The sequence below is a fragment of the Oryza brachyantha genome, chromosome 1, assembly GCF_000231095.2.
Source record: "Oryza brachyantha chromosome 1, ObraRS2, whole genome shotgun sequence".
NCBI classification, from domain to species: Eukaryota; Viridiplantae; Streptophyta; class Magnoliopsida; order Poales; family Poaceae; genus Oryza; species Oryza brachyantha.
This window is the reverse complement of record NC_023163.2, coordinates 32,278,633-32,305,790: the sequence shown is the minus strand read 5'-3', so window position 1 is coordinate 32,305,790 and position 27,158 is coordinate 32,278,633. Positions and strand designations below refer to the sequence as shown.

Genomic DNA, 27,158 nt, shown 5'->3' with positions numbered 1-27,158 from the left:
TAAAAACTAGTAGTTGCATAAATATAACAATAAAGCAATACAAAAGTAATGTACCTCCATTTCAAAATATATGTATTTTTTAGATTATTTATCATAGACTAAAAAGATACTAAAAGATTCACTTTTAATCACTCCAATAAACAATTAGGCTATATGTGTAACACGATTGTTCATCAGATATCATTATCTACACGTGTTTTGTTCAGTGTACACCGTGAGGTACGCACGCAACGCAAGGCCATTCACCGAGACACCCCCAGCCCTGATGGCTCGGCCGCGATACCCACGGGAACCAACTGCCGCGCGCGCGGCATGGGGACTGCTCGCCTCGCCGAGCAGTCGCCGATTTCACACAGAAATCGCGCTGAGTTAGCGGCGGTGGCGTCGCGTGGACCGTGGATGCACCCCCGCGGCGACAGGTGCGCGCGTGCAGCGATCGATCTCCGTGGGATTCTGCACGAGAAATGTTTCCTGTTTGTTCGGATTCGCGAGGATATCGTCGCCGCCCCGTCGCCTCGCACACAAATATTTGTACATGCCAGCGAGCTGCATGAGGCGAGGCTCATGCATGGTTTGACTGCTGGACGGCGCCGTATCTGATTGTACAGACGGGCTCATCTGCTCGCATCAATCAAGCCAGGCCGTGGAGTGTGGTACATGTGACCGTAGATTACTGCGATCTTAATTGAAAGCTTTGCAGGCTTCTCGCTGGTCCATGTGATTGTGGTGGTGCTTCCCTGCCTCTTGGCCAGCGATCAATGGTCTGAACAGAGAATTGACGACTTCCTACCAGTTCGTCATGCATGCGTGCATGTGAATTTGCTTGCTGCCCCCTGGGTTTTTTATGCCTTTGTTCAGGAACAAAATTGAATATGGCGAATAAGTATGAATATTCTACGAAGATATGGGACGAGCGTAACCGGACACTAAAAGTGATCATATGTGATTATTAGCATATTTTTATTATTATTTAGTAAGTACTAGTTTTACATTAGTGTTAATTAGGGATAATAGATTACTATAATATTTATGATAATCAATTTATATATTATTGTTCTTTAGTGATTTGATATGTTCATTCCATCTACACCTCGTATATCCAACTAAACAAAAAAAATCATCTTATCTATCAAACCAAACGCAAAAACAAATCACCATATTCTTGAAAACATGGACGGTCGTCCTATGACACCTTGAACCGCGCAGCCTTGAATATATCTATATAAAAATATAAGCAGCCGCGTTGGAATATTATCTTCGGTGAATCAAAACAATATATACGGCGACGAATTGACATTACAATGATCGAGCATTCCAGCGGCGACAAACTAATTAATATACGGCTTGGCCACAACAGCGAAAACAACAGGAAAACTAGAGCAATTGTATCATCCTGAGAGGTACTAGAAAGTAACACTGTTTTCTATGTATAATATGGTATCTTAGATGATTATATCAAATTTTACGTAAAAAACAGTGTTACCTTCTTATAATACCAAAAAATGTTCAAAAAACTAACTGCTCCATTTGTATATTCCACGTCTCCGGCAACGTGTGGCGTCTTAGACCGACCAACTCTATTTTGTCTCTCCTGATGCATTTTTCAACACAAAATTGTAGCTGCATGTGTATCCATCTGATTAAGAAAACTATCAATCGCCATGTCTGCTTCCACGGAAACAAAAGACGCCAGTACAGTGGTGGCTAAAATTTTATACGAGACTAAAGTCATCACAAAAGTCAGAGGAAAATTGTCAAAGCCAATGGAATATAAACAGTGTGATTAATGGAAGTATCTACGCTATTTTAGAAGCTTATTTGGCCGTGTGCCACGGGAAAACCCTGAATTAGCAATGCTAGAGCTTTCGTCGTTTGCTCGATCAAATCAAATGTGGTCCAGACAACGCTCCAAAAGAGAAGGGATCCCGACAAATATTAGTTGCACAAGACAGTTTTCGTACTCCCTCCATGCACAAATATAAGACGTTCATCGTCTTAAAAAAATTAGGAGTGATAATAATTGGAGTGGTTTAGCTTTAAGCACACACTAAACGTGGGTAAGCAATATGGATACGTACATAAAGGAGTACTCAAGTGTGAAGTACGAGACCATCCATCTACTTGGGATTAGTACATACAAAACCAATGGCCGTGTAAAGAGTCTTCTTCATTTTTGTACGTACCATCTAACAGAAACCTAAATTAATTAGATATATACGTGTTCTTGTTGTATAGGCTTGGGCACAATGCGTGGTTGACAAACACGCCTGCATATCTCTTAATGTTCTAGTCTTATCTCCTCACGTGTTACCCCATCTCAAATAAAATTATTTAAGTATCCCTAACAATCTCTTCAGATCTCATTTTTAGCTTGTCAAAAAAATTAGTGTTAAATGTGGCTCACTCCAACAACCTCTCTGCTGCACTCTGTGATTTTTTAAATCAACTTTTATATAAACGATATAAAAAAATATATCGTTTAAGAAGTGTGCAAATGGAAAAAAAAATAGACTCCCTTTGTCCGAGTACTGGTTAGCGCCAAATGTCAAACATACGACGTATACATGCTACAATCTCCAACGGTGTTAACATGGACATCATACAGCCGCAGGCTAGGTAATCAACCAACCAACAAGATCCTAATGGCTCAGCTCACCAAATAATCTCCCGAGCTCTCCAAACCTGTGGCGTGTCCAAAGTCCAAACCTCACTTCATCTGAACATGTTTTCTTTTTCTTTTTTTTTTCTTTTGGGCCGTCGAGGTGGCACACGTGAGAATGGGGCCACGTGTGTGGGTGGCCTAGATGTGCGTTGGCTCGAACGGCAAGTTCATTCATTCACACGCTCATTCAGCGTTTCAACAACACGCATTGCAGCAACACGTGAGAGCTCTTAAAATAAGCCAACCCAAAAGGTTTTCGTGTTGTTTTGGTAGTAGTACAGCAGCATCTACAGTGCTACTGCAACACACCGACTTGAGCTAGCTACTAGTATACTTCTACTCGTAGCTAGCAAGTACACCGACTCATGTGTCATGTTGCTGAGCGATTAGTGCATACTCCGTCATTTAAATAGACAACGTTTTAAATTTTACACATAAATTTGGGATTGTTTTGATGGGGCTATACATTTTAGCCCCATGTCATATCAGATGTTTGGACACTAATTTGAAGTATTAAACATAGACTAATAAAAAACTAATTTTATAAATGAGAGCTAATCCGCGAGACAAATTTTTTAAGCCTAATTAACTCATAATTAGCAAATATTTACCATAGCATCACATAAGCTAATCATGGATTAATTAGGCTCACTAGATTCGTCTCACGAATTAGTCCAAGATTATAGATGAGTTTTATTAATAGTCTATGTTTACTTATTTATAATAAGTGTCCAAACATCCGACGTAACTAGTGATATCTAGAAACAAACACGCCCTTATCATTCATTTCATTATTTCTTAAAAAACACTTTGTTTTGGTGAGTAGATTAGGGATTTGTTTGGCTTTTTATAAAAATACGACAAATGACATATTTGCAAATAAAAAATAATTTATTAATACAAATTCTATGTATCTATTCTTAGTGATATAAAAGTCAAGTCTGTAAAAATAAACTTTGATGAAAAAAACTCAAATTTAACTCTAAATCTATTGCTAAAAATTTAAATTTTGACGTATAAACACAAGCAAAAGCGAAATGATGGATATACATTTTTAAATATTTACACTAATTGCCTCAAAAAGATATTTACACTAACCTTTTAAATTAGATGAATGGCCAGATATCAAGTTTAAAAGTCATGTAATAAAATAGAGTGAGTATGAGATGTTTTAGTCTTTTAGAGCCAGATCAATAGTTTAGCAAACTACTAGCTCAAAATTTACGACCAATCCAATAGTCAATCTATATCATAGTTAACTTCAGATACATGTTAAAACATTAATACTATCAGCCCACAACATTCTTTTACAGAGCTACTCCACGCATAGTGCAAGATTGGTGGCCAGGGTTAAATAGTACGTGGACGAGTAAAACATATCAGCATGAGACAAAAAGGAGGGTACGTTTTTCTTTCCCGAAGAAAACTGAAATTTGGCCAGTCCAGTTGATGTGATCAGCTAATTGTTTTGAGTAGCTATCTTAGGTTGGGTTGGCCAACAAGTTGGCAGGAGCAAGTGAAAGCATGCTCATTTTGCATAAGACGACCTTACCATGGGGAAGTCGAGGAATTCCCTAGCTTGAAAGAGAAGCCTGTTAGGTAATTTTCATAAGATGTTGTTAATAATGCACTATGCAAAAGGGTAATGCTGTATTTACGGGAAAGAGCCAGGGACCTTTTTGCGTTTTCACCTGCCATTTTCCATAGAGAAGTGGCAGAATCTTCTCTGACTATCTCGCTAGTGGAAGTAATTTCTACATGCGCCAAACTGCACGAGTCTTTTCGTAGGGCGTCCATTGATTTGATCAAGGTTTCTAGTCGTGTTCAAAGTGAGGTGTCGGATTTTAATGACACGGGATTAATGAGTCAAGACCTCAGCTTTGAAGCAAAACTTGTCCTTTGTGTTGGTGTCACGAAGGGTCCACTGATTGTTTCGTTGGAACCAAAGTTGTTGGATTTTTCTTTCAGAAAGACAATTCATGAAGCAAGCATCCAATTCTGATGGCAGAAAATATACGTCCGCAATTATCATAAAAAAACACCAGATGTATCTTTTGATCGTGTGGTAATGATTTTGGGAGGGTAGTAATAGCATCTGTGATGTCAATAGCATATTTATACTGCATTTATCGATGAAACAGCAACTCTAATTAAAGATCGGAAACCAACAAAGAAGTTATATTAGGAAATAATTATATGTTTACTATGAGTATGACTTATGGGCTTTTTACCATCCTTGACAAATAGCATCAGAAATTTTAGTGCCTTAAGATGCATTGTACTTCAAGGTACTAAATTTTTATACTGAAAAATATGATACCTTAAGATTTCTTTTTTAAGGATGATAAAAAAATTCATGACTTATATAGTCAAACCAATAGACCCTGCTTAAATTTATATATATACCATGGTGTATATATCTAAGATAAATTTGAACTAGGAAGATAAAGTTATTAAAAACATATTGAACAATAAATAGGGATGAAAACGGTTAGAAACAACTATTGTTCTATATTCATGAATTTAATTCGTGGTTACTTCAATACGGCATCACACAAATTTAAAAAACTAAAATTTTAAAAAGAAAATGGTTTCAAAAACTGTCTTATATTAGCTCTCGGAATAGTATGGACTAGCTGGAAAAATTCTATACCATTACATCCTTATTAACAATTTAACGAGATTCATGACGAAAGTTATGATTTACTACTATTCCATCGCAAAATAAATTAATATTTCTAGTTTAAAATTCTGAACTAGCGACGGAGCAAGTGAATGTTGTGATCACAATAATATAATGACGACATACGGGACTTGTACGTACTAAGAGCCAACAGTGCCAATTTCGATGAAGCAAACAAACCCCAGTAGAAACAAAACGACACAAGACGCGTAGCATTATCGATCTAGCAATGTAGACGGACGGTGCTATGCTACAAGGAGGAGAAAAAGCTTTGGGCGCATCCATGATTGATTTGTCCTTGCTTGGCAGCTTGCAAGATTGTACGTAACGGGGGGACCTTAGCTTGCAAGAAACGGCCCCAAGAATGTCCAAAGCTAATAAATTCGGAGTTATCGCTGGGGCGTGGCTCCCCTCCCGGGCGAGGAAAGGAACAAGACGAGCCGCGAGAGATCCAGGAGAAAGACAAGGTCGAGCCCATGCAAAGGCAAGCCAAAAGACGAGAGAGGCTAGCGTCGTAGATACACGCGCAGACACAGATAGATCGCCAAAAAGACAACGGTGGCAGCAGCAGCAGCGGCAGCGCACTCCCGCTTGCCGTGTCGCCTTCCCGGTGTCACCGAGCCGATTCGTTTGGACAAAAGCCCAAGGGCAGACAGAGGCAGCCGCGTCACGAGACGGCCACCACCGCACCACCGGTGCCGCACGCCATCGATCGATCAGGCTGGAGGGGTTCTGTGTGTGTGTGTGTGTGTTTTTTGGTGGGTTCCGGCGTGCGGGCAGCTAGCTCCACCACCTGGGTTTCCGAAGCCAAAGGCGCCGGGGGCGGGCAGCTTATTAGTGGTGGCGACATCTCGCTTTGTTTTTGTACCCTTCCGGTTTGGATGCTAACCACAAGGATGGCAACAAGCGCAACGCGTCCAACCAAACACCACGACCGACGACGACGACGAGCTTGTCGTCGAGGGAAGAAGAGGGAAAAAAAAAACAGGGCTCCGGCGCCATGCCAACTGCCAAGAGCCAAACCTTGTTTTTGTTGCCTTCTATTGGGCCTGTGGTGCCGCGTCGCATGGGTCATACTTGGGGCGGTTTGTTTTCTCTTGTCATCAAGTTGCAATGGCGTGCGATTTTTCTTTTTTTCATTTTATGCAATGTCCCGTGTCCTCTTCCTCCTGCCTCTTTTGCACTCTTCTACTCCTATCCTTTTAGCGCTCGAGTGACACACAACCCTATAGCAGCGTGTGCGTGCGACAGCGCCGTTTTGTATTTCTTGCTCATTGCTAGTGACTGGCTGTGAAAGCAACTCCTGGCTGATGATAGCCCTGTGTCGAGAGTCGAGACGTACATGGAAAGATGACCAGACAGTGGGTACGTGTATGTGTGTGCCGTATATATGGAACGCAGGTGCGTATGGTAGAGAAAGGAATACGTGATGACGCATTGGTGACGACGGTATAATCAGGGGAGGGTGAGCATGAAACCTGATTGCGTGATGTAAGGTCCCCGTTTGTAGTCGAATCCTTGTGCGTTCTGGGACAAACCGCCCAATAATTTCCTCATCTGGTACGTTTCTCTGCGAAACTTGGGTGAAGGATACCTCTACGTAAGGTTCACAATCAATCACGAAGTTAAATAATGCAGCAAACTGAACAATGTAGGGGCTAGAGATGTTACCAAAGATGATCGAACAAGCTTCAGACGTCGCCCGGACATGGCGCCGACCATGGATTGATCCCAGCACATGGATGAACCGTAACAATGTTGGCAGCTGCGTATGGTCTGTGGGTGCAATCTCATATGAGCTTGTCCATTTCCATGCAAACAAAACCGAGATAACATGAGACAGCGCATAATCCAAGCAACTGAGTAAAGAGATGTGAAACGCTAAGCGGCCCAGTTCCATTATAGTTCCATTTTGTACAACCTGGAGAATGCATAAGATAAAAAATAGTTCGTCTGTCTTAGATGGGGGTCAACCTATGCGCCTATGCTAACTTGCAAAGTCCCATTTGTAGGTGGTTACAAATTCTGAAACTCAGTGTTCCATGGCACCTTGGCACACAAAAATGGACCAGTTTGCCTTTAGAACATGAAAGAAAGAGTTGCGGTGAGAGCTGAGAATTGTGGAGCTTCACCGGTGGTTGCACCAAAATCAGCAAGAAGGTGACAAAATATGGTTAAACCAGTTGATCACAAAACAAACTGAGGATTTTATCCTTCACCCCAGATAAGCTTGAATATGTTTCTGCTAGCCCCTGCGTTTATCAGAGTGCTCTTATTCTTCAACATTTCCTCTTGAGCACGGGTATCGCCATCCTTAAAACATCACAACAACATGGTTTAGTTCACACAAAAAAATTGCATCATTTTGTGCGACACAATTAATACTAGAGTAGCAAGGGATATGGAATGCACTAGCTGTTCCAGTTTGAGTATAAACAAATGATAAGAACAGTGTAATGGTATGTCTAATGAACATTGTAAAGTTGAAAGAAGGGAACTGACAAGCATGGAATACGCCTGAGCAAGTGTGAAAATAGTTGGATAGAATCCTATCACAGCAAGTGCAGCTTCTTCTGTCACTTGTGGCACCTGCATCGCATCATAATCAATTAGGATAATTCTTGCCTCCAACTACAACATGAAATGTAGATATCCAACTTTGGTGAAGGTTGTTTTTATTGCCCACTTACCTGCATAAGTTGAAGGGCGAATAAATCACTCACAGTTACCTTCTTAAGGTCATCACACTTTTTCTTAAACTCATCATAGGTCGGGCATACTCGAGAAGTATTAGAACCAGTAGAAAAGTTGGTGCTGTAGTATTCAATTATCGAACGTGTAAGGTAGCCGTATGTCCTTACAGTATCAGCATACCCAGTGGTTCTCTGAACATCAAATCCTTCAAGAATCTCAGTGGTGAAGCAACTGCATATAAAAGGCCACCAGTTACAAGAGCATACATTTTGCAGCCCAATATCCATCATTGACTGACAAATCTATACAACACAAACTATTGTTAAGGGAGAGGAATAGAAGAGAGAACCAGAAAAGCTGCTGATATTCTTAAAAATTATCGCCCAATTGACATGAGCAGTTGCAGAGTACATACGCGGTTTTAATCCTTTCTGATGAATCGAGAGGGTTAGGGTCACCTTCAACCAGATATATCAGCTTCTTTAGGCCACATTTCTACAAAGAAGGTGCACCAAAGAATCAGTGTATCGTTGCTAACAGTAAAAATATTTTCCATATATTATATGGAACAGAAAAGCAATTTGCCTGGGAGGAGGTTCTGAATCTACAAGCTTAAGTCTTCAAACCATATGGGGACAAGGAATGAGTATGAGGTAACTTATTCAGCATAACCAAAAATACTTAGTTTAGACTAGACTCAACCACACAATACAAGTGTGAACATAGCATCTGGGAACAGCACAATACAAGTTCAAAAGATGTGACTCCTTGAACAAGAAAATTCCATAAAAATTTCAGTAGTTCTGAACACAATTCAAAATCAAGTTTACAAATATAACTATGGAAGACCTAAAGGAGAAAAAGTTCAATGCAATTTGTACCAAGTTACACTAGATCTATGATTAAATGTTATGATGCCTCCATGATTACAGGGCCAAGCATGATCATGAGTTTGCCATCAATTTAACAGCTACGAAGGTCAACAGCACATGAACAAAATAATGTTTGGGTTGCCACAACAGCTGATCGGGATTATAATAAGAAACAAACTAAACTTTGTACAAGTAAGAAAACTGAAATATAAAGCCAAGAGGAATTAGCATTAAAGTTCAATGTTAAAGTTAAGGCAATAGCACAGATGGTACCTTGAGACTTAACTTCTGAATTTTGTATCGGTTGTCTGTGATTGAACTACATAGATCAGCAACATTTTTCCTTTCAACAATGAAATCAAGAACATACTCTGTGTGAAGCTTTCTATCACGAGCAATCCAAATACCGTCGCCAACAGGCAAATGCTTTATCTGGAAGACATGGTTCAAACAGAAGGATCAAAACCACATCCTCTGGAAACAAACTATAGGAACAACTCAAATTTATGAACAAAATTTTGTGACACTTCATTTATTGCCTACATCAGCAGCAGCAGCCTTTAGTACCATGGAAGTTTGGGCAAGATACAGATTCAGCTTAGGTGTTTCCTCCGCTCTTTTGGTGTTTATAAGTAAAGGATTATAAATGATGCCAAAGGCTGGATCAAATGGTTATGAACTTAGGATTGGTGGACATATGTGGTTTTATCACCATTACTTGAGCAGGAAAGTGCAGTAGTAATGACATGTTGATAGATGGTTCTGCAAACTCTCTGCGTTCAATATTTTACCAGCAGACCAGAACTACATACAAATTATCTAGATTATGCATTTGAACATGTACACCAGGTAAACAAAAATAAGAAATTAGTGCGATGCTCTACATTTGATGAAATGGTATTGAATTTGTAAAGCAAGTTTTTGTGGCCTGAGGAAATGTGCAAGGATAATGCCAAACAGAGGAAGTAAAGGGAAACTAGAAAGAGAAGAAAAGTACAAGAAATTTCATGCTTAACTAACCTCTACAGGTACACGGAATTGTAAGCGTATGTTATCAGCAACAGGTTTTAAACGATCCCTGCCCAAAAAAAGTAACAGTTCTGAGAACGAACAAACATATGCAATTATACAAAATAAAGCCATTGAATGAAGTCAAAATAAAACATGTAATTACAGGGGAAGCATGGGTAGTAGCAAATCATTTGAAACAAAAATGCAATCCCATGTGTATCTAGCACTTGAAATATCAAGCTGTCATAACAATATTGGAAAAGGAATATGACAAATGGTTCTCATAAACCTAATTCAAACATAACTATTTCTGAAAACTGACAGGCCTGCATAGTTCAGGGTAAAAAAAGCCAAAGCACTTCTAGATAAAAGCACATGTTCCAATTGTTTCAGTAGTTTGGTATTTCTAGAATGATTTGAGTTGAAAGGTATAGTACTAATTAGACGTTAATATGAGATCCATAAGTTGAAGGATAGACAATTAGATGGACCAAATATCAACATTAAAGGTACAAATTAACTGAAAACAATACCAATTTAAAGCGTCTTCAGGAAAATGAAATTAGTTAAGCATTCTAATGGATTCCAGAAGATACTAGAATTATATGTGAAAAAATAATCATGTCTTGGTTTAACAGAACAATGTGCAAAGAATACAATAGCATTTCTCTCATGTTTGCAAATCAATGGAAATGATAAAATGAAAATGCTCAGTAATCATACTTGACCATGCTAAAAGAAGAGCAGAATTCATTAATCAAATCATTGAAACTTGCATCCTCTTATCCAGATAACCTTGAAACATTGTGCAATGTAACTGTACATAATGAATTGATTTGGTTTTCAAACAAGCTATGTAACTTCTAGTACTATATGTTGGTTAACAGGTTCAGATAAGGTTATGATGAACCTATAGATGAAAGGTCATGGGTATTATTATCCCAGAGTTTCAAGGTCCATAACAACTTAACAAGGACAAATGAAAGGAGTGAACAGTATCATCAGGGGGCCTCAGACCCAGACCTAATACTCATGATACAATTGTAGATACAAATTCTGTAAGATGTAAGAGTATGGTATGATCATACGAACCCAAAATTCTCACGATCATCCAATACCAACACAACTTCATAATCTTCAAGAAAATTGTCACTGGATCGCCGAGGTGGCATGGCTAGTATAGAATTGTCCATACATACAGTATCCTTGTCTAGCATATTGATTTCAGTAGTACCCTGGTAGTTGAAATGACGTAACAGCAGTACTATCACTTCAAAAGGGAAGAAGTTACAGAATAGGATTTAACCACAAAAGATTAGTTTACCAATGTACTAGAAGACTGCAGCTCAAATGTTCCTTGAGATGAAAGAGGGGAAATAGAAGCTGAACAATCTGAAAATCTGTTGTTTGGAGTAGTTCTCTTGCCTGGAAAAAAGGTTATCGGAATTAATTAAATAGGGCAGTAAAAATATACTTATATCGGATCCAATGTTATTCTAATAGAAAACATACTGATATCAAGACCACCAGAGTTGCTTGCTTTCAATATTGGAGGTGCAACTCTTTCAGTAAATTCTTCAGAACCTGCACTTAAGAAACCAAAATTTGTTTTAGCACAACAGCAAAACAATAGAATGTTTGTGAACTCTGGTATATGAACAGAAATAGCAATTTTACCTATTAGAGAATAGTTCTCTGTATATGATTCTTCAGAATCTGAATCACTAAGAATGATTTCTTCAGCACAGTTATCCTAAACAGGGTAAAAGAATCTGAATTATGAACTTACTACTTACAGCGCCTGAAATTCTAGTATGACAGGAAAATATTTTTCAAAACAACCAGCCATTGCCAGTGCCTCGTTTTAAAGGAGAAATGAGACCAAACCTTACAAGTTAATTAGGGAAAACTGGAAGAAGACCACAACTAGAACAGACTCTCAACAAACCAACTTAAACTATGGCAGTAAACCTAGACTGTAAATGAAGGTTGCCCTGTGGCTGGTGGAGTCGTGTGTTGAGCGTGGTTGTCCTGCTTTGACAGAAATATGGAACTATGGCAGATTGGCAGTAAACCTAGATTGTAGTTCAGAATTGTGTTTATTAATTATAACCAAAAGACACTTAAAACCTACAAAGGACGTGTCTGGTTGGTGCTCTCCAAATTGTAACATTAAACAGCAACATGGCAAAGCTACAAAAGTAAAACAATCTTGCTCAATACAAAAAATAATGGCAGTTCTACTTATGCTGAACCATGAGATAAGATTAGATATTGTGACCATAAAATTGAAGAACTTGATCAGAAGAACTAAATAGTACATGAACAAGATCACTGGATCTTTTGTCATATCTAAAAGAATCTGTGAAATAGCTTGTGGATATATCTTAAAATACTTAGCTCAGGAAAAAATAATAACTTGAAAAGCAATGTTACTAAAGGACTAAAGGCAGGACTTACAGCAGTTCTAACTTGAGACTTGTAATTGAGTGATTCTTGACTTGTCAGATATGTCATTTCTGGTGATGTCTTAGCGACAGGGTTAGCAACAGATGTGCTGGGTTCACCAATGGCCCTAGAAGGTCCCAATGATGTCTGGTGAACGCTGTTTACCACTAAAGGTGGTGAGTGATCATCTAACCCAGACCTTGAGAGGCAATCAAGAGCAGTGAATTTCCCTTCTTCAGTTATCATATACCTACAGAAATTCATTTGTTAAGCCCCTAGTTATGCTTAGCACCTCAAAAGAATCATATTGCTTAATCCCAACTAGATGCATGTGTATACACTTAAAAGGGGTCAGTTCTCTCATCACACAAATGTAAGCAAATGTGAAATAGTATTACTAAGATCCGGTTTACTATTTATGTGACAAACAAATGATAGCTCTCTGTACCATTATTTCAAGTGGTACTATTTCAGGTGGAAGATCAATAGGTACATGTTGTCTACCTTTGTAGGTTCAAGGGGGTGCAAAGAAGCTGCACCATTGGGCATGTGTGCCTCTATCCATCAATGGAGATTAGAGAGTAGATGCTATGGCACAGAATAACTGCAACCTTAAATCGATATGTGTATCATTTTAAAATTAGCTCAAAATATCGGAAAACAATATATTCCCTAAAGCACATCCAGATAGCAGGCATTAAGAAGACTGCTAATTATCTTAGCAAGGATAATAATGTGGCACCATGCCAAATTTCCTAACTTTTTTGTCTTGTGATGCTAAACCTATCCGAAACATAGATTAAATAACAAATGATGCAAACCACTAATCTAAATAATAGCTCCATGAGCATTTTCCTAAAAGCAATCAAGTTAACAAATACAAGTGTAATGTACCAAAAATCCATTAATGACACAGCACATTCAATTTTCATATTATAATTTAATAAAGTTCGTTTAAAAGGATGTCCAATTAATAGCTGGCCCCTAGCAATGATGCTTTGTTGCATATATAACACAAAAGGTAGTGTCGTAGTGATAATGGTAAAGCCAGAATTAGTACACATATGATTTAATACATGTACGAAAACCTTCTGTGCTGATTCATATCAAATTTCTTAACGTAAGCTTATGTGTGAAATTCTAGATAGTTAGGAGCTTTATCGCAAAAGTCAAGAATGTGGCTCTGTCACTGACAACAGTCAACCTTTTGCAACTGTGTGCGTTGAAACCAACATTATTCATCTAAAGTAACAAAGTGGAAAAGTTAAGATAGACATAGAAGATAAGTTTTATGAAATTACTTTGCAGGATTGCCAGACTTTGAAACCAGTCCTTTAGATGTCAATGTTTTCATGCAGCTCCATCCAGTGTACCAGTCCTTCTGAGAACTCGCAAAAGCCCCCGGTTTTGCTTTACTTTTATCTGGACTGTTTCATAATGCAAATTACCTACTTAGAAATGCACTAAAAATAGCAGATGGAATGAGCAACATTGTCAATATATTGTGAAAACTGTACCCAATTGCACTTCGTGACAGGCCGCTTGCTTCAGTGGCATCAATAAGCTCTTGCTTCTTCATATAACTCTTCCCATTGATTGTTTCCCTAGAAGGAAATCAACTGTTATTGTCTGCTCTTACAAGTAGGAACCTTTCCTAATTCCTGTAGTTTATATATTATTGTTACCCTGAGATATGAACAACAAAAATAGTGAAAAATATGTCCCCAGTCAAAGCATACCTATGGAGTGTGATCAGAATCGCGTAGGCAGCAGAATTTTTCTGTGGCACATAACGCTTTGACCCTCCTGCTTTCTTGCCTATAGAAACAGTAGTTGATCTTCATATGATTGACAAGAATATTTTTTTGCTCATTAGCTTCACTCCCACCACAGCAGATTAACCAAACAAACCCCTTCCCAAAAGAAATGAGAAGAAAGGATGCCCTAAAAGACGTTCAGTAGGCATGCAAATATGCAATCAAGGACAAAACAGTTACCCTTTTCTCCTGCTGTGTTACTTTCTGGAGGAGATAAATCTGGGCTGGACTCTGGAAAGGACCCTTTCAGTTGACGTATGACCCATTTTCCAACACCCCTGACAACAGTAACGGAACAGGAAAAAAGATTAATATTTTATATAATTGGTTCTGCATTAAGGGAAGTTGGAGATTCTGATCTCTAAATACAACTTACAATACAAAACCGAAGTGCAAAGCCCTACATGAATCCATACAAAAGCCAGCCAAAGCACTTGCTCATTTGTCTACTACATAGCAACTGACAACACACATTGAATCATAATTTTATTGTATAGTTCATCAACACATGCTAACTTATGATTTCACAGTTCAAGATGTAAGTCATGTAAGTATGTAACCCTGTACTCCCCTTGAAATCCTAATGAATTTAGACATGTGATATTTCACTGTTACTCATGACCCATTTTCCAACACCCCTGACAACAATAATAAAACAGGAAACAAATTTATTATTCTTTATAGTTGGCCCTGCATTAAATGTTGCTTGATTATACAACAAGAACAGAAAAACATGTGTAGTAGCGGGATGTTGGAAATTTTTGCTCTCCATATCCAAATTACAAAGCAGAAACAGAAGTAGAGTCCTACATGAATCCACACAACAGCCAGTTACAGTTACAGCACCTGATTATTTATCTATCTCGAAGCAACTAAGATCGGTATGGCCACACACATTGAATTAGTCGCTCCACATATGCACACTTATGATTTATGTAACCCTGTACTCCCCTTAAAATCCTAATGAATTAGACATGCAACATTTCACTATTTCAGCAAAGTCGCCCAATCCAAAGCTCCCAAACGAAAATCAATCAAATCCTAGCCCTGACTGCAACCTTCAGCCCCAGCAACCGAACCAAAAAAAAAAAAAGGATAGGCAAGGGAAACATGTTACTTTATCTCATAAAGGTCCTTGAGGGTCCGGATGGGCTCCTTGGCGGCGCAGACGCTGCGGTACGATTTGGCGAGCGTGTGAGCCAGGTTCTCCTTGAGACCACCCGGCTTCTCCTCCATGGACCGCCACTTCTCCAGCAAACATTGCGCCACCGCCTCGTTCTCCCGGAGGCGCACCCCGAGCTGCCTCGCCTCCGGCGCCATCGGCGAGGGATGGTGAGGGCTGCAATGGGAGGGGGATTGCCGGATTGGGGATTGGGGGTTAGGGTTTGGGGATTCAGGTTTGGGAGGGAGAGCCCGCCATTCGTGGGAGGTTTCGGAGAGGTTTGGATTTTTGAAGTCTGCGGTAGTTCCCCTATCTCTCTTCTCTTTTCTATCCTCCTCGAAATTACAGAGTAGCCCCTCAAATTTAACCGCTTTACTGCGAGGCCCCCAGGATCATGGGACCTTCTTGCCATGTAACAATGGGCCCTAAGGAGTCATGGGCCGTTAAACCATGAGAGCACAAAACTTTGCGCTGTTTCGTTGCTTGGGCTGCGTTCTTTATGCAAATCTTTTATCATGTTTTTCATCAGCGCGCACGCTTTTTATACTACCGAATGCTATTTTTAAAAAACAATTCTACATACAATTTTATCAACTTGTATTTTTAAAATAGATGTTTAATTTTGTAGTAGCTAATTCTATTATTTACACCATTAAATGGTTATCAAAAAAGCAAATATTTTAAATATTAAATATGATGATGCAGTGCTCGTTCAGTTGGGCGTAAGAACTATCGAGTGTGTTCTGGTCTCCGGGAAAAATAGTACTATCTCTACTTTTATTATTTAATATTGTTGATTTTTAAATCTATATTTAATTATTAATCTTATTTTAAGAAGATACAATTATAAATTATTTTGCTGTGATTTGTTTATCATCAAAGGTACTTTAAACATAAATTAAAATTTTATACATTTATATAATAATTTAAATAGTAGTAGGTTAAACGACCAACTATTTTAAATAAAAAAGGAGGGAGCACTGCCGTGCCAATTGATTTTTCTCTTACGTACTGCAAATACGACGTAGTACAAGACAGTGTTCCGCCGCAATAAGATTACAGTCTCAGAAATCAGAGATGCATGCATCCGTGCAGAATGCAGAGCATTGTTGCAGTCAACCAATAAGAAACCTTGAAGGTTCTTTTACTCATGCATGTGGTACCGATGTACGTAGTTCAACAAGAAATGTTGTTATTAGCGGGCCTAAGCACACAGCAAACGAGCGTCAACAAAACAGTCAACATTATTAATCATCACAAAGCTCCATGTGTTTATATTTCAGCCTGCAGATTCGGAGAGGTAATCGGATAGACCGACGACTTGTTAGGGTAGAAGAGCCCAAAGTTTCTCTCGGTGGGATCCCCGGACTTCTGGTTCTCGATGAACATGGCAAATACGTAAGCCTCCAGCTGCCCCGGTCTCTCGGCCACATGGTCGACCAGCCCCTGGTTGTACTTCCGAGCGTTGTCCACGGTCGCCGCGAACCCTCCCGCCGACGGCCACCCGCTCTCCGACACCACCACCCTCACGTTCCCGGCGCCGGCCTTCTCCAGCGCGGCGTAGATGGCGTCGAAGAGGTTGCGGTAGACCAGGCCGTTGTTGACGTCGACCACCGGCGTGGCCGTGGGCTGGAAGGTGGCGAAGTCGAGGCTGATGTCTCTCGGGTCGTCCCTGTAGGCGAAGTAGGGGTAGACGTTGGCCAGCAGCGGCGCGCCGGTGCTCGCGAGGTGCTGGGCTATGGCCGTCATGTAGGGGTACGCGAACACGCCGGCGGAGGGAGGGAAGGAGTTAGCGATGACGTCGAACCTCACCGAGGTGGACACCTTGATGCCGGCGAGGACGCCGGCCGCGGCCAGCGTTGACGTTCCGCATGGCCGGGAGGATTCTCTGCGTGGCGCCGGCGCCTAGCACCTCGTTGCCGACGGCGATGTACTTGATGTTGACGGCCGGGTAGTAGGGGCTGACGTTGTCGTGGACCCAGGAGGCCGCGTTGGCGAAGCTGGCGGCGAGCCAGGACACCGCGTCGAAGCCGCCGACGTCGAGGATGATGCCGATGCCGGAGTTACGCAGGGCGTCGAGCGCCTCCCCGTCGGGGTGGTAGATGCGCATTCCGTTGATGCCCAAGGACATGTACATTTGCACCACCTCGCTCCGGGACGGGAGGTCGCTGCCCACCGTGCCGTAGCACACGCCGACGAAGCGGAGGTTGTTGTTGCTGCGCTGGTGGCCCGACGTCTCCTCCTCGCTCCTCCCCCGGTACGAGACGATCGGCATGTCGGCCGCCGCTACAGACAGCAGCAGCCCAGTCGCCGCGAGAGCCACAGAAATCCTCATCTCGATCCGTCCGGCCGGCGGCGAGCTACAAGAAGACCAAGAGGGGCAGACGACCTACTGACCAGCAGTGATAGAGGGTTATGTACATGGGTGCCATGCACGATGGTAACGGGGTCGCTTTAGATAAGTGTAATGCTGTGCACGAGTGGTGTGACAGTGGGATTTTCGGGGCATCTAATACTTGCCGGCGCTCGATCGAGACAAGCATCACGCCAGGCCAGCAGCGGTCTCCTATGTAGTTTAAAGAAAGGTATATAATTCGAGCTCTTTTAGAGTGCTCCATCTTGCCTCTCAAGAGGTAAGAGGTAAGAAACAATCCTGGCCATTGAATTATAAATTTATTTATATATCCTATCCATGCTGATCTTGATCCGTTGATCACCAAGGGGAGGATTATTCGGTTTATTCATAAAAATAATCAACTCTAAAAAAAAGAAGGTGATTTTTTGGATAAAAAACTATTTTCTGAATCGGACAACTCCTTAAAAAAAGGAACGTGATATTATTTTGATCGGACAACTTAAAAAAAGAGCGTGATTCTTTGATTAAAAAAACTATTTTTTTGGGACAATTCCTGAAAAAGAACGTGATTTTTTGATTTTGTTTCTTTAAGTGGAATCGGACTAGGAAGTTTTTAAAAAAAAGAAAAACTACATACAGTTTGTTACAACCATGGAAAAATAAGAGGAAAAAAGAAAATGACTTTTTTGATTTTTTTTTAAGTGGAATCGGACTAGGAAGTTTTAAAAGGAAAACTACCTACAGTTTCTTACAACCGTGGAAAAATAAGAGGAAAAAAGAAAAAAAATACTGCATATGCACGTGGAATCAGACTAGCAATTTTTTTAAAAATAAAACTATGTGAAATAAGAGAAAAAAGAAAAAAAAATCATGTTTGTGTGGAATCGGACAAGGATATATTATACATATATGCTAGAAATTCTAAGATTAATCAAAGAAAAATAAGAGAAAAGATTAATCGAAAAAAATAAGAAAAAAGATCAATCATGCGAATATTTGCTATAACAGAAAAGATCAGGTCGATAGATCAAATTTTCAATCGGACGAAAGATCAATCGGAGACTAATAACAGAAAAGATCAGGTCGCCAGATCATATTTTTATTTTCGCCAAAAGATCAATCAGGCGAATATTTGCTATAACAGAAAAGATCACGTCGGCAGATTAGATTTTCAATCGGACGAAAGATCAATCGGAGATGAATAACAGAAAAGATCAGGTCACCAGATCATATTTTTATTTTCGCCGTATGTAACGACAGATCAGATCAATAGCAATTTAAAAAACAGAGAGAAAATATCAATCGAACATATCAATGTTTCTGTAAGAGAAACTAGGACTTAAAAGCGTAAAATAAATTAGAAAAGAATCGAAAGGAAATTAGGACTTTGGAAACGGACAAGTATACTTTGTAATTTGTGTGAAACACCTCGGATATCATGTGAGAAAAAGATTTATTTGTTACCAATTTATTTTGTAAATCATGATGAAATTGAACGGTTGGATATCGTGCAAGATTAAACTAAAAAATTTAATCTCATATGCCTAAAAATATTGTAGTATTACTCTTAGATCTATTATATTATTAAGATAATATAAAAGGAGTCATTGTTTTACATTGTATGGAGCATCAAATGTAAAAGTTTGATCTAAGTTAGGACCGAGTTTAAAACTATATTACCACTTTCAATATTTATATTTTACAATAATATTTGAAACTATATTTGATGTTATATAAGAACTTTCATAACAAGTAATATATATGAAGAGAAAATGACAATCGCAGGGAAGAAGATATATATTATGTCATGATTTTTTGTACAAGTTTGATAGTATTATTTTTAAATCTATTATATTATTAAGATAATATAAAAGGAGTTTCTATTTTACTTTATATGGAGCATCAAATGTAAAAATTTGATCTAAGTTATGTCCGAGTTTAAAATTATATTACCACTTTTAATATTTATGTTTTGCAATATAATATAAAACTGTATTTGATATTATATAAGAAATTTTATAACAAAGTTAGTCATGCAGTCTACGCGGGCCATGATGCTAGTTTTATAAATACTACCGTAGTTGTACTACAGCTGTGTATGTTCCATCAAATTATCCATAGATTTTTTTTTCTCAAATTCTATGTGCATGCTTTTAGAACTGCTGAACATTATATTTTTTATAAAAAGTTTCTTACGAACGCAATAAAAAGTTTCTTACGAACGCAGCCTATATACTTTGAGATGGACGGAGAGTCAGCTGGAAGATTCGCTACTGTTGTTCGTACTTACTACTTACGTCCCAAATGACTTTATTTTTTTTCATGTGTCCAGCGTTTAGCTATTTGTTTTATTTAAATTAAAAAAACTCAAAAAAAGTCACGCGTAAAATACTATTAATATTTTATCATCTAGTAACAATGAAAATATTAATAACAAAAAAAATTAAATAAGACAAATAATAAATATTATATTTAAAATCTGGAAATAAACTTATTTTAGAATAGAGTAGGTACAAAACCATCCGGGAAATCCAGTAGCTGTACCAAGCACACCGAACTCTGAACCCAAATGACAGTTGGCTTTCCTACCAACTTGTTGTTGTACCTGATCCCAATGCCAATTAATTAGATTCCTCTTGTTTGTGGACATAACGCGTTGCCTAGCCAATCACTTGCCTGCACTGCCACTGGTAGATAGCCTTCTCCGTCACCGATGGCTCGTCCTATGGATATCTGCTTCCTGGTATCACCCCTCGTGTCGACGGTACTGGAGAAGGCCGCCGCGCACCAGCCGCTCGTCGTGCAGCATGAGTCTGCAAGGGGCACGGCGGAGCAGCACAGGAGGCTGTTCCACCTGCTGCTCGACGTCCGCCACATTGTCACCGAAGCTGAGGGTGGAGCTCGCAAAGCCGGAGTGGATGATTGGCTCGGTGCTGTCCTCCGTGCTGTGCAGGAAGCCGATGACCTGATGGATGAGCTGCAGCTCCGGGTAGTGCTCCGCAGCGCCCAGCAGGTGAGGAAGATCTTCTCCATCTACGGCAACCGCTTGGTGTCTCGGTGGAGGATGCGCACCAGCCTGCGCAGCGTCATCCGCAAGCTCGAAAAGCTTGTAGGAGAGGGGAGCGGCCTCGGTTTCCCGGCTGGCCATCGCGCCCATGCATCCTCAGGAGATGCCATCGGGCAGCTGCACCTGCAGGCCTGCACTGTTCTCACGGAAGACCAAGGCCACGATCAATTCGTCGGAAGAGAACAAGACACGGAGATGATTGTCGAGGAGCTGCTCAAGCGTCGCGATAGAAGGGAACTAACCGTGCTTCCCATCGTGGGCGCCGGGGGAGTGGGAAAGACAGCAGTTGCTCAGATGGTGTACCAAGATAACCGGACTGTGGATCATTTTGAGCTGCGGCTTTGGGTGCGCGCGTCTGTCGTCGATGGTTCTTCGACCCTTGCCAAGAAGATCGTTGACTCTCTCATCGGAGGCCAACGGGGGTTACCTGGAGATGACATTGATGCACTAGGGCAATGCCTTAAACAGCTGTTGCAAGGTAGGAGATATTTGCTTGTCTTGGACGATGTGCACAGATCGGACTGTCACGAATGGCCGGTGCTTCAAGGTCATCTGGCGTGCGGCGAGGCAGGGAGTGCAGTCATTGTGACATCCCGTGATGACAAACATATCGCAACAGTCGTAGGCACGCTCAGTGCACATCAGGTTACAGCTTTGAGCGATGAAGACATGTGGCGTGTAATGAAGGACAGGGCTCTCTCTCTCGGTGCAAAAGAAAGCCCTGAGCTTGTCGATGCTGGCATGGAAATTGCTCGTCGGTGTGGAGGAATTCCATTTGCTGCCAAGGTCATAGGAGGTTTGCTAAGTTTCAAGATGGGATTAACTGGTTGGATTGATGTTAGAAACAGCATCGCTTGCGCTAATGAATCCCCAGAAAATATATCTAGTTCTGTCATTCGCCTGAGCTACAGTCATTTGCCTCCGACTGTCAAGCAGTGGTTTGTCTTCTGCGCTTTATTTCCGAAGGATTTTGAAGTTGACAGGGAAATGTTGATCCAGCTATGGATGGCTAATGATTTCGTTCTCTCCAGTGGGAGGGAAGAAGAGAAGGGGACCTGGGTTTTCAATTATCTTGTGCAAATGTGTTTCCTGGAAGGTGTCGAGAAACTCTCTTGGCCTGAATGGGCAGGCGTCAAGTGCAGGGCGCAAAGCATGTTCCATGAATTTGCACGGTCAATCGGTGAAAATGTTCTCACCCTACTGAGCAACCCTAACAAATCAATGGAAGAAACTCGGAACTTCAGGCTACGAGGATACGGGGCACCTGCAGGTAACATATCATCCGTTCGCACTCTGCTCTGTCTAGAGGGAGGTTGCGCTGCATACTCGTGGAATTCTATATTCAGTCAGCCTAACAGCCTTAGAGCATTAGGACTGCATTGCATCCAATCAATGCATGCTTCGATTGATCCAAGACATATGAGACACCTTAGGTACCTTGATTTGTCCAAAAGTTCGATTACCTCACTCCCAAAAGACATTGTTAAGCTATGCTTTCTACAAACAATAAGGCTTTCCCAATGTCCATACATCTGCCAGTTACCACAAGACATGAGTAGCATAACAGGTCTGAGACATCTTTATATCGACGGGTGTCCCCGGATCGAGAATATGCCCCCAAACATGCGGAAGCTGAAGAACCTCCTAATCCTGACTACATATGTTGTGGGCAATGATGATAGCAATGGTATCAACCAGCTAGAACACATGAATCTTACTGCTCAATTGGAGTTGTACAATCTGAAAAATGTGAAAAGTGTAGAAAATGCACTGATGGCCAAGTTGCATTCAAAGCAAAAGCTAACACAACTGACACTGTGCTGGGGTATGTTTAGGGATGGTGAGGTAAACCAAGATTGTGCTAAAGATCTGCTGGAAGCTCTTAGGCCTAATGAGAATTTAGAAGTTCTAAAGATTTGGCGATTTCCTGATGTAACTTTATCAACTTGGTTGGCCAGCAATACAGTGCTTCCCAATCTAGAGAAACTTATTCTCGTGGCTTGCAAACAGTGCACAACACTTCCTGAAGTTGGGCAGCTGCCTAAACTGAAACTTCTGCATTTGGAACGGATGGAGAGCTTAAAACATATATATGGTGCTGTACCCAGCACTGTTCATTCAGGAGGCCATGGAGGTGTCCTTACCGAAGAATTTCCTCGACTGGAGAAATTGATTTTGATCAATCTGCGAAACCTGCAAGGATTGAAAGATGGCACAGAACTAGAAAAAGAGTTGGCTTTTCCTCAGCTTGTTGAGCTTACAATTATTAACTGCCCAGCACTGCAAAAGATACCGAGCACACCTGTACTGAAACATTTGACGGTAGAGGGAGAGAATCACAAGAATTTGATAACGCGAGCTTTTAGTTCAAATGTGTCGTCTACTTTCAGCACTGCAGCTCTGTCATGTAATCTCTATTAGCAAACAATATTAGGCAGCAGATGAATGCTTCGAAAGTGATGGTAAATGTTAACGTTCACTGGATAGCACGTGGAATCCACGTGACATAATATTTTGATAAATAATTATTAAATTTCATGTTGGTCACGTTAATTTTCTTAGAATTAGTTAAAGTCTTTCATGATGAAGCAAACCACATTATGCGTATCCTATCTTTCTGTATAGTTGATGCCCAATAAGAGACATTTATTTCTATAAAGCAAAACATGCAAAAAGCCACATCATCAACAATTTTAAGCCATCAGATTCCATTAGTACAAAGATAAGAGCCGTTGGATCAAGAAGCTATTTAAGATTAAACTAGCATGTGTCCCGCACAGATTGCGTGGCTAGCATTGATATAAAATTCTTTCATATATGAAAAATATATGTTACACTGTAATATAATTTAAATTCTAATCCGATCAAAATTACGTGTATGATATTCTAATTAATATAGTGATTTATATGTGCATAAAACAAACATGATGGATGTTTTAGTATTCTCTTAACAATACATTAAGTCAAATATATATAAATTTTATGGTACATTTGCTTCTTCTCTGCATCTCTATCTTCAATATAATAGCAGTTGCTCTCACTACCCCAAGGCCCCAATGACACCGTTTCAGTTATTTTAAAATTTTTAATCCAAAATTTGGATTTTTTTCTAAACTATATTTATGCATCAAATCTTTTTATTACTTTTCTTTATTTTTAATTCTGAAATTGTATTTCTAATTGGATTTTTTAACTGGAATTTTAGAGATTTTCATATTGTATCTATGATGGACTCTTACCTCAATATAAATTATAATAAAAGTTTTAATCCAAAATTTGGATTGGATTTTTCTAAACTGTATTCATACATACGTACGTACGTACAAATGCATGTGATTTTATTTTTATCTCTTATGGAAACACTAAGATGAGAGTTACAAATCCGATTGACGTGATCTTTTCTATTTTAATATTGTTATTGACCGGGATTCTATAAGAGAACCTGATGTGTCTGGTTGATCAATTTTCTTTTGTCTAATTGATCTTTTTTTTCTCTTTTTTCTCTTTTTTTCTTTGATTAATCTTAGAATTTTTAGCCTGTGAGAGACAACATGGAGACTCTTCTTGTAAGCGCATTTAGATCAATTTTCTCTTCTTGTAATTTTATTATAAGTGATTATTTTTGGGTGGATAAATGTAGTAGAGGATATGATTCAAATTAGGTAGGGAGTAGTGCCATCTTTTTTTGCCTAATCCAATGTTTTATAACGAATTATAATACAATCAACGGTACATTGCGTTACCGTATATTACTAAAGAAATTAAGTCTATTAAAATTAGATAGGTTTCAATTACCAGTATAATATGCTAGAAAATTGAGACGTCTCTAATTCCGATTGTTTTTTTTCTTTTGTAATGCGCTTGAAGCTAATCGGTTGCCATATGAATATATGTCATGCGATTATAAACCTGAACTATCTGATCAATTGACGTGATTGATCTTGTCTCCTTTTTGTTGCTATAAACCCGATTTGTCCGATTGGTTTTTTTTCTGTGATTGATCTTGTCTCCTTTTTTTTTGCTATAAACCTGTTTGTCCGATTGTTTTTTTTTCTCTTTTTTCGATTTCTCTTTTTTCTTTTTTCTCTTATTTTTCTCCGATTAATCTCAGAATTTCTAGCCCGGGAGAGACAACATGGAGGCTTCTTTTTCTATTACTTTATATATATAATAGAAGATAGCTTTTATTAGTACAAACCGAGACAATTCAAAATTACGTCTAACAATGTCAAGCAAGATACTAAATAGATCAAGATCACTGTCAAGTCAATGAGCCAATAACTAATAATTTATCGGCTATAACATTGATAAAACAATGAATAAGATACATCGATCTGATATAAACTATTTGATAAACGCAATTTAATAGATCAACCGAACCGAGACAATACGAGATTGAATATGTCAAACAACACATATCAAATCAACGTAAAGCAACAAAAGTGGTCGACCAGATCAACCTTAGGCTGAAACTAATACGACAACTAGCAACAGTATAACCAGATCAGAAGATCAGACTGAATCAAGACAGTTTTGATCTAGCCGATATGATCGCGGAGGGCCAGCGAAACATATGACTTACCGCTCCGTCGAAGATCGAAGCAATGCAGCCCTGCATCAAGTGTCAAGTTCCACCGGTGATGAAACCTCAGTGGAGAGGGTGGTGATGCGCCGAAAGTATTATTTGATCTGTGTATGCAGATCTAAATCCCTTACATGACCCTAAGTGTACAAATTTATACCTATGGATGGATACTGAGCTATATTCGACACATCAATTGTTTCCTAATAGATAAAAAAAACACTCAAGTCTCGATCGGATTCAAACTCTAGTCCCTATTGGACACGTCACATGTTTCCTACTAGATAAAAGGAAATAACATGTCATGATCAGACTCTAACTCTATATATAAAGCAAAATTACTAAACTAAGTCTAATAAATAAATAAAATTAAATTGTCATACCTTGGTTTTCACGGTTCTTTCTTGAACTCGGATTCTTTTAGATAAGGCTTTTACTGGCTTATTGTGCCCTCTCCATAACCAAATCCACTAAGTAACCTTACTGAATTTTGGTGTTAAAAATGGCCACGATGCAAAGATTAAGTGTAAAATTCCTATTGAATGTAGGCAATAGGCCACTAAGAAATATTTTTCCCAAGATGCCTAAGTGCCAACACTCAATTACTGTTGCTAGCTCAAAATATGTTCCTAAGATGCCACTCAAATTACCAACATACCCATGTGGTTCCGTATTTTGTCTAGGGGTAATATTGTAACTTCCCTATATGATTCTTGAGCTATAAAAGCCCAACACCTCTATTATAAAAGACAGATTATTTAAGAAATATATTACTAGTGAATAGTATTTGCATTTAACGCTCGAATTCATATCCATCTTAGATAGACGTGGAAGTTGTCTTCCATCGCCTATTTACTTCCTTGTTCATGACCTAAGATCACAACAGGATAATAGTCCATGTAGAAATATAATTAAGAAACATCTGAAATTTTGGATAATGAATAAATAAAATTAGGATAAAGATTCAGCTTAGAAATACAATTAAAAATATCTAAAATTCAGATTAAAATTTTTAAAATAATTAATATTAAGATAATAGTCCATGGAGAAATACAATTTAGAAATGTTTAATATTCAGATTAAAAGGAATAATATTAAAATAAAGAGAAAGTATAGAAATACAATTTAAAATGTATAAAATTCAGTTTAAAAATTTAAAAATAATTAATATTGAGATAAGATCCCATGGGGAAATATAATTTAGAAATTTCTATTAAAAATAAATATTGTGGTGAAAAGAGTTCATTTTGGAGTACAATATAAGTTTGGTCAAGTCAGGCAATGCCAGAGTTTAAAAATATATTGCCTCTTTAAATATTTATTTACAATAAAATGTGACATTATTATATAAAAAGAATTATAATGACACTACAGTGCAACTGGAGAGTCACTTGGCAACATGAGGAAGATATTCGTATCTGCTTACTGCATAGTAGCGAATCTTGCAACTGGGTATTGCTCTTCACGTGGTGGTGCTTTGCCAGTTGAATTTGATCGAGGGGCCACTTGGCAACACGAGCGTAACCGGAGATACCTCTATCTTTTGGCTTATACTTATGCTTACGAGCCAAAATTTAAAATTTAAAATTTTTAATTTAAAGTTGATTTTGGTGTTTTTTACCAAAGTTTATTTGACAACGTTAGCTTCTAATCGCTACGAACAGATATATAAAATTTTTATTTATAATTTATAAATATATCGTTTGAATTCTTTTATAAAAAATCCAAGCAATAACCACTAGGCAACGCGAGGAAAGATACTGCTGACTGCGTAGCAGCGTATCTTGCAACTGGGTATTGCCAC

General features: G+C 39.1%; 2 protein-coding genes across 3 annotated transcripts; both read right to left on the bottom strand.

The window, feature by feature from the left end:
- Nucleotides 1-1,182: 1,182 nt before the first annotated feature.
- Nucleotides 1,183-15,639, bottom strand: LOC102706715 (crossover junction endonuclease MUS81). Of its 2 annotated transcripts, none has more exons than XM_015836685.2 (18): nt 15,305-15,639; nt 14,368-14,465; nt 14,110-14,188; nt 13,888-13,974; nt 13,672-13,797; nt 12,383-12,620; nt 11,600-11,675; nt 11,435-11,506; nt 11,247-11,347; nt 11,015-11,157; nt 9,932-9,989; nt 9,185-9,343; nt 8,455-8,534; nt 8,036-8,270; nt 7,848-7,934; nt 7,017-7,658; nt 6,824-6,923; nt 1,183-1,218 (listed from the first exon to the last, which is right to left on the bottom strand). In XM_015836685.2, the coding sequence occupies exons 1-16, from the start codon at nt 15,505-15,507 to the stop codon at nt 7,554-7,556; spliced, it is 1,947 nt and encodes a 648-aa protein (XP_015692171.1). In that variant the 5' UTR covers nt 15,508-15,639; the 3' UTR covers nt 1,183-1,218; nt 6,824-6,923; nt 7,017-7,553. The 2 variants fall into 2 exon arrangements, with proteins under 2 accessions (XP_015692171.1, XP_015692173.1); XM_015836687.2 differs by having other exon boundaries at nt 6,824-6,915.
- Nucleotides 15,640-16,621: 982 nt separating this feature from the next.
- On the bottom strand, nt 16,622-22,535 carry LOC102706438 (glucan endo-1,3-beta-glucosidase GII-like). Its single transcript, XM_040519914.1, is given in 3 exon segments — nt 16,622-17,207; nt 17,209-17,557; nt 22,520-22,535. Coding segments are annotated over 2 exon segments (864 nt in total). The 5' UTR covers nt 17,487-17,557; nt 22,520-22,535.
- Between the last annotated feature and the right edge of the window lie 4,623 nt (nt 22,536-27,158).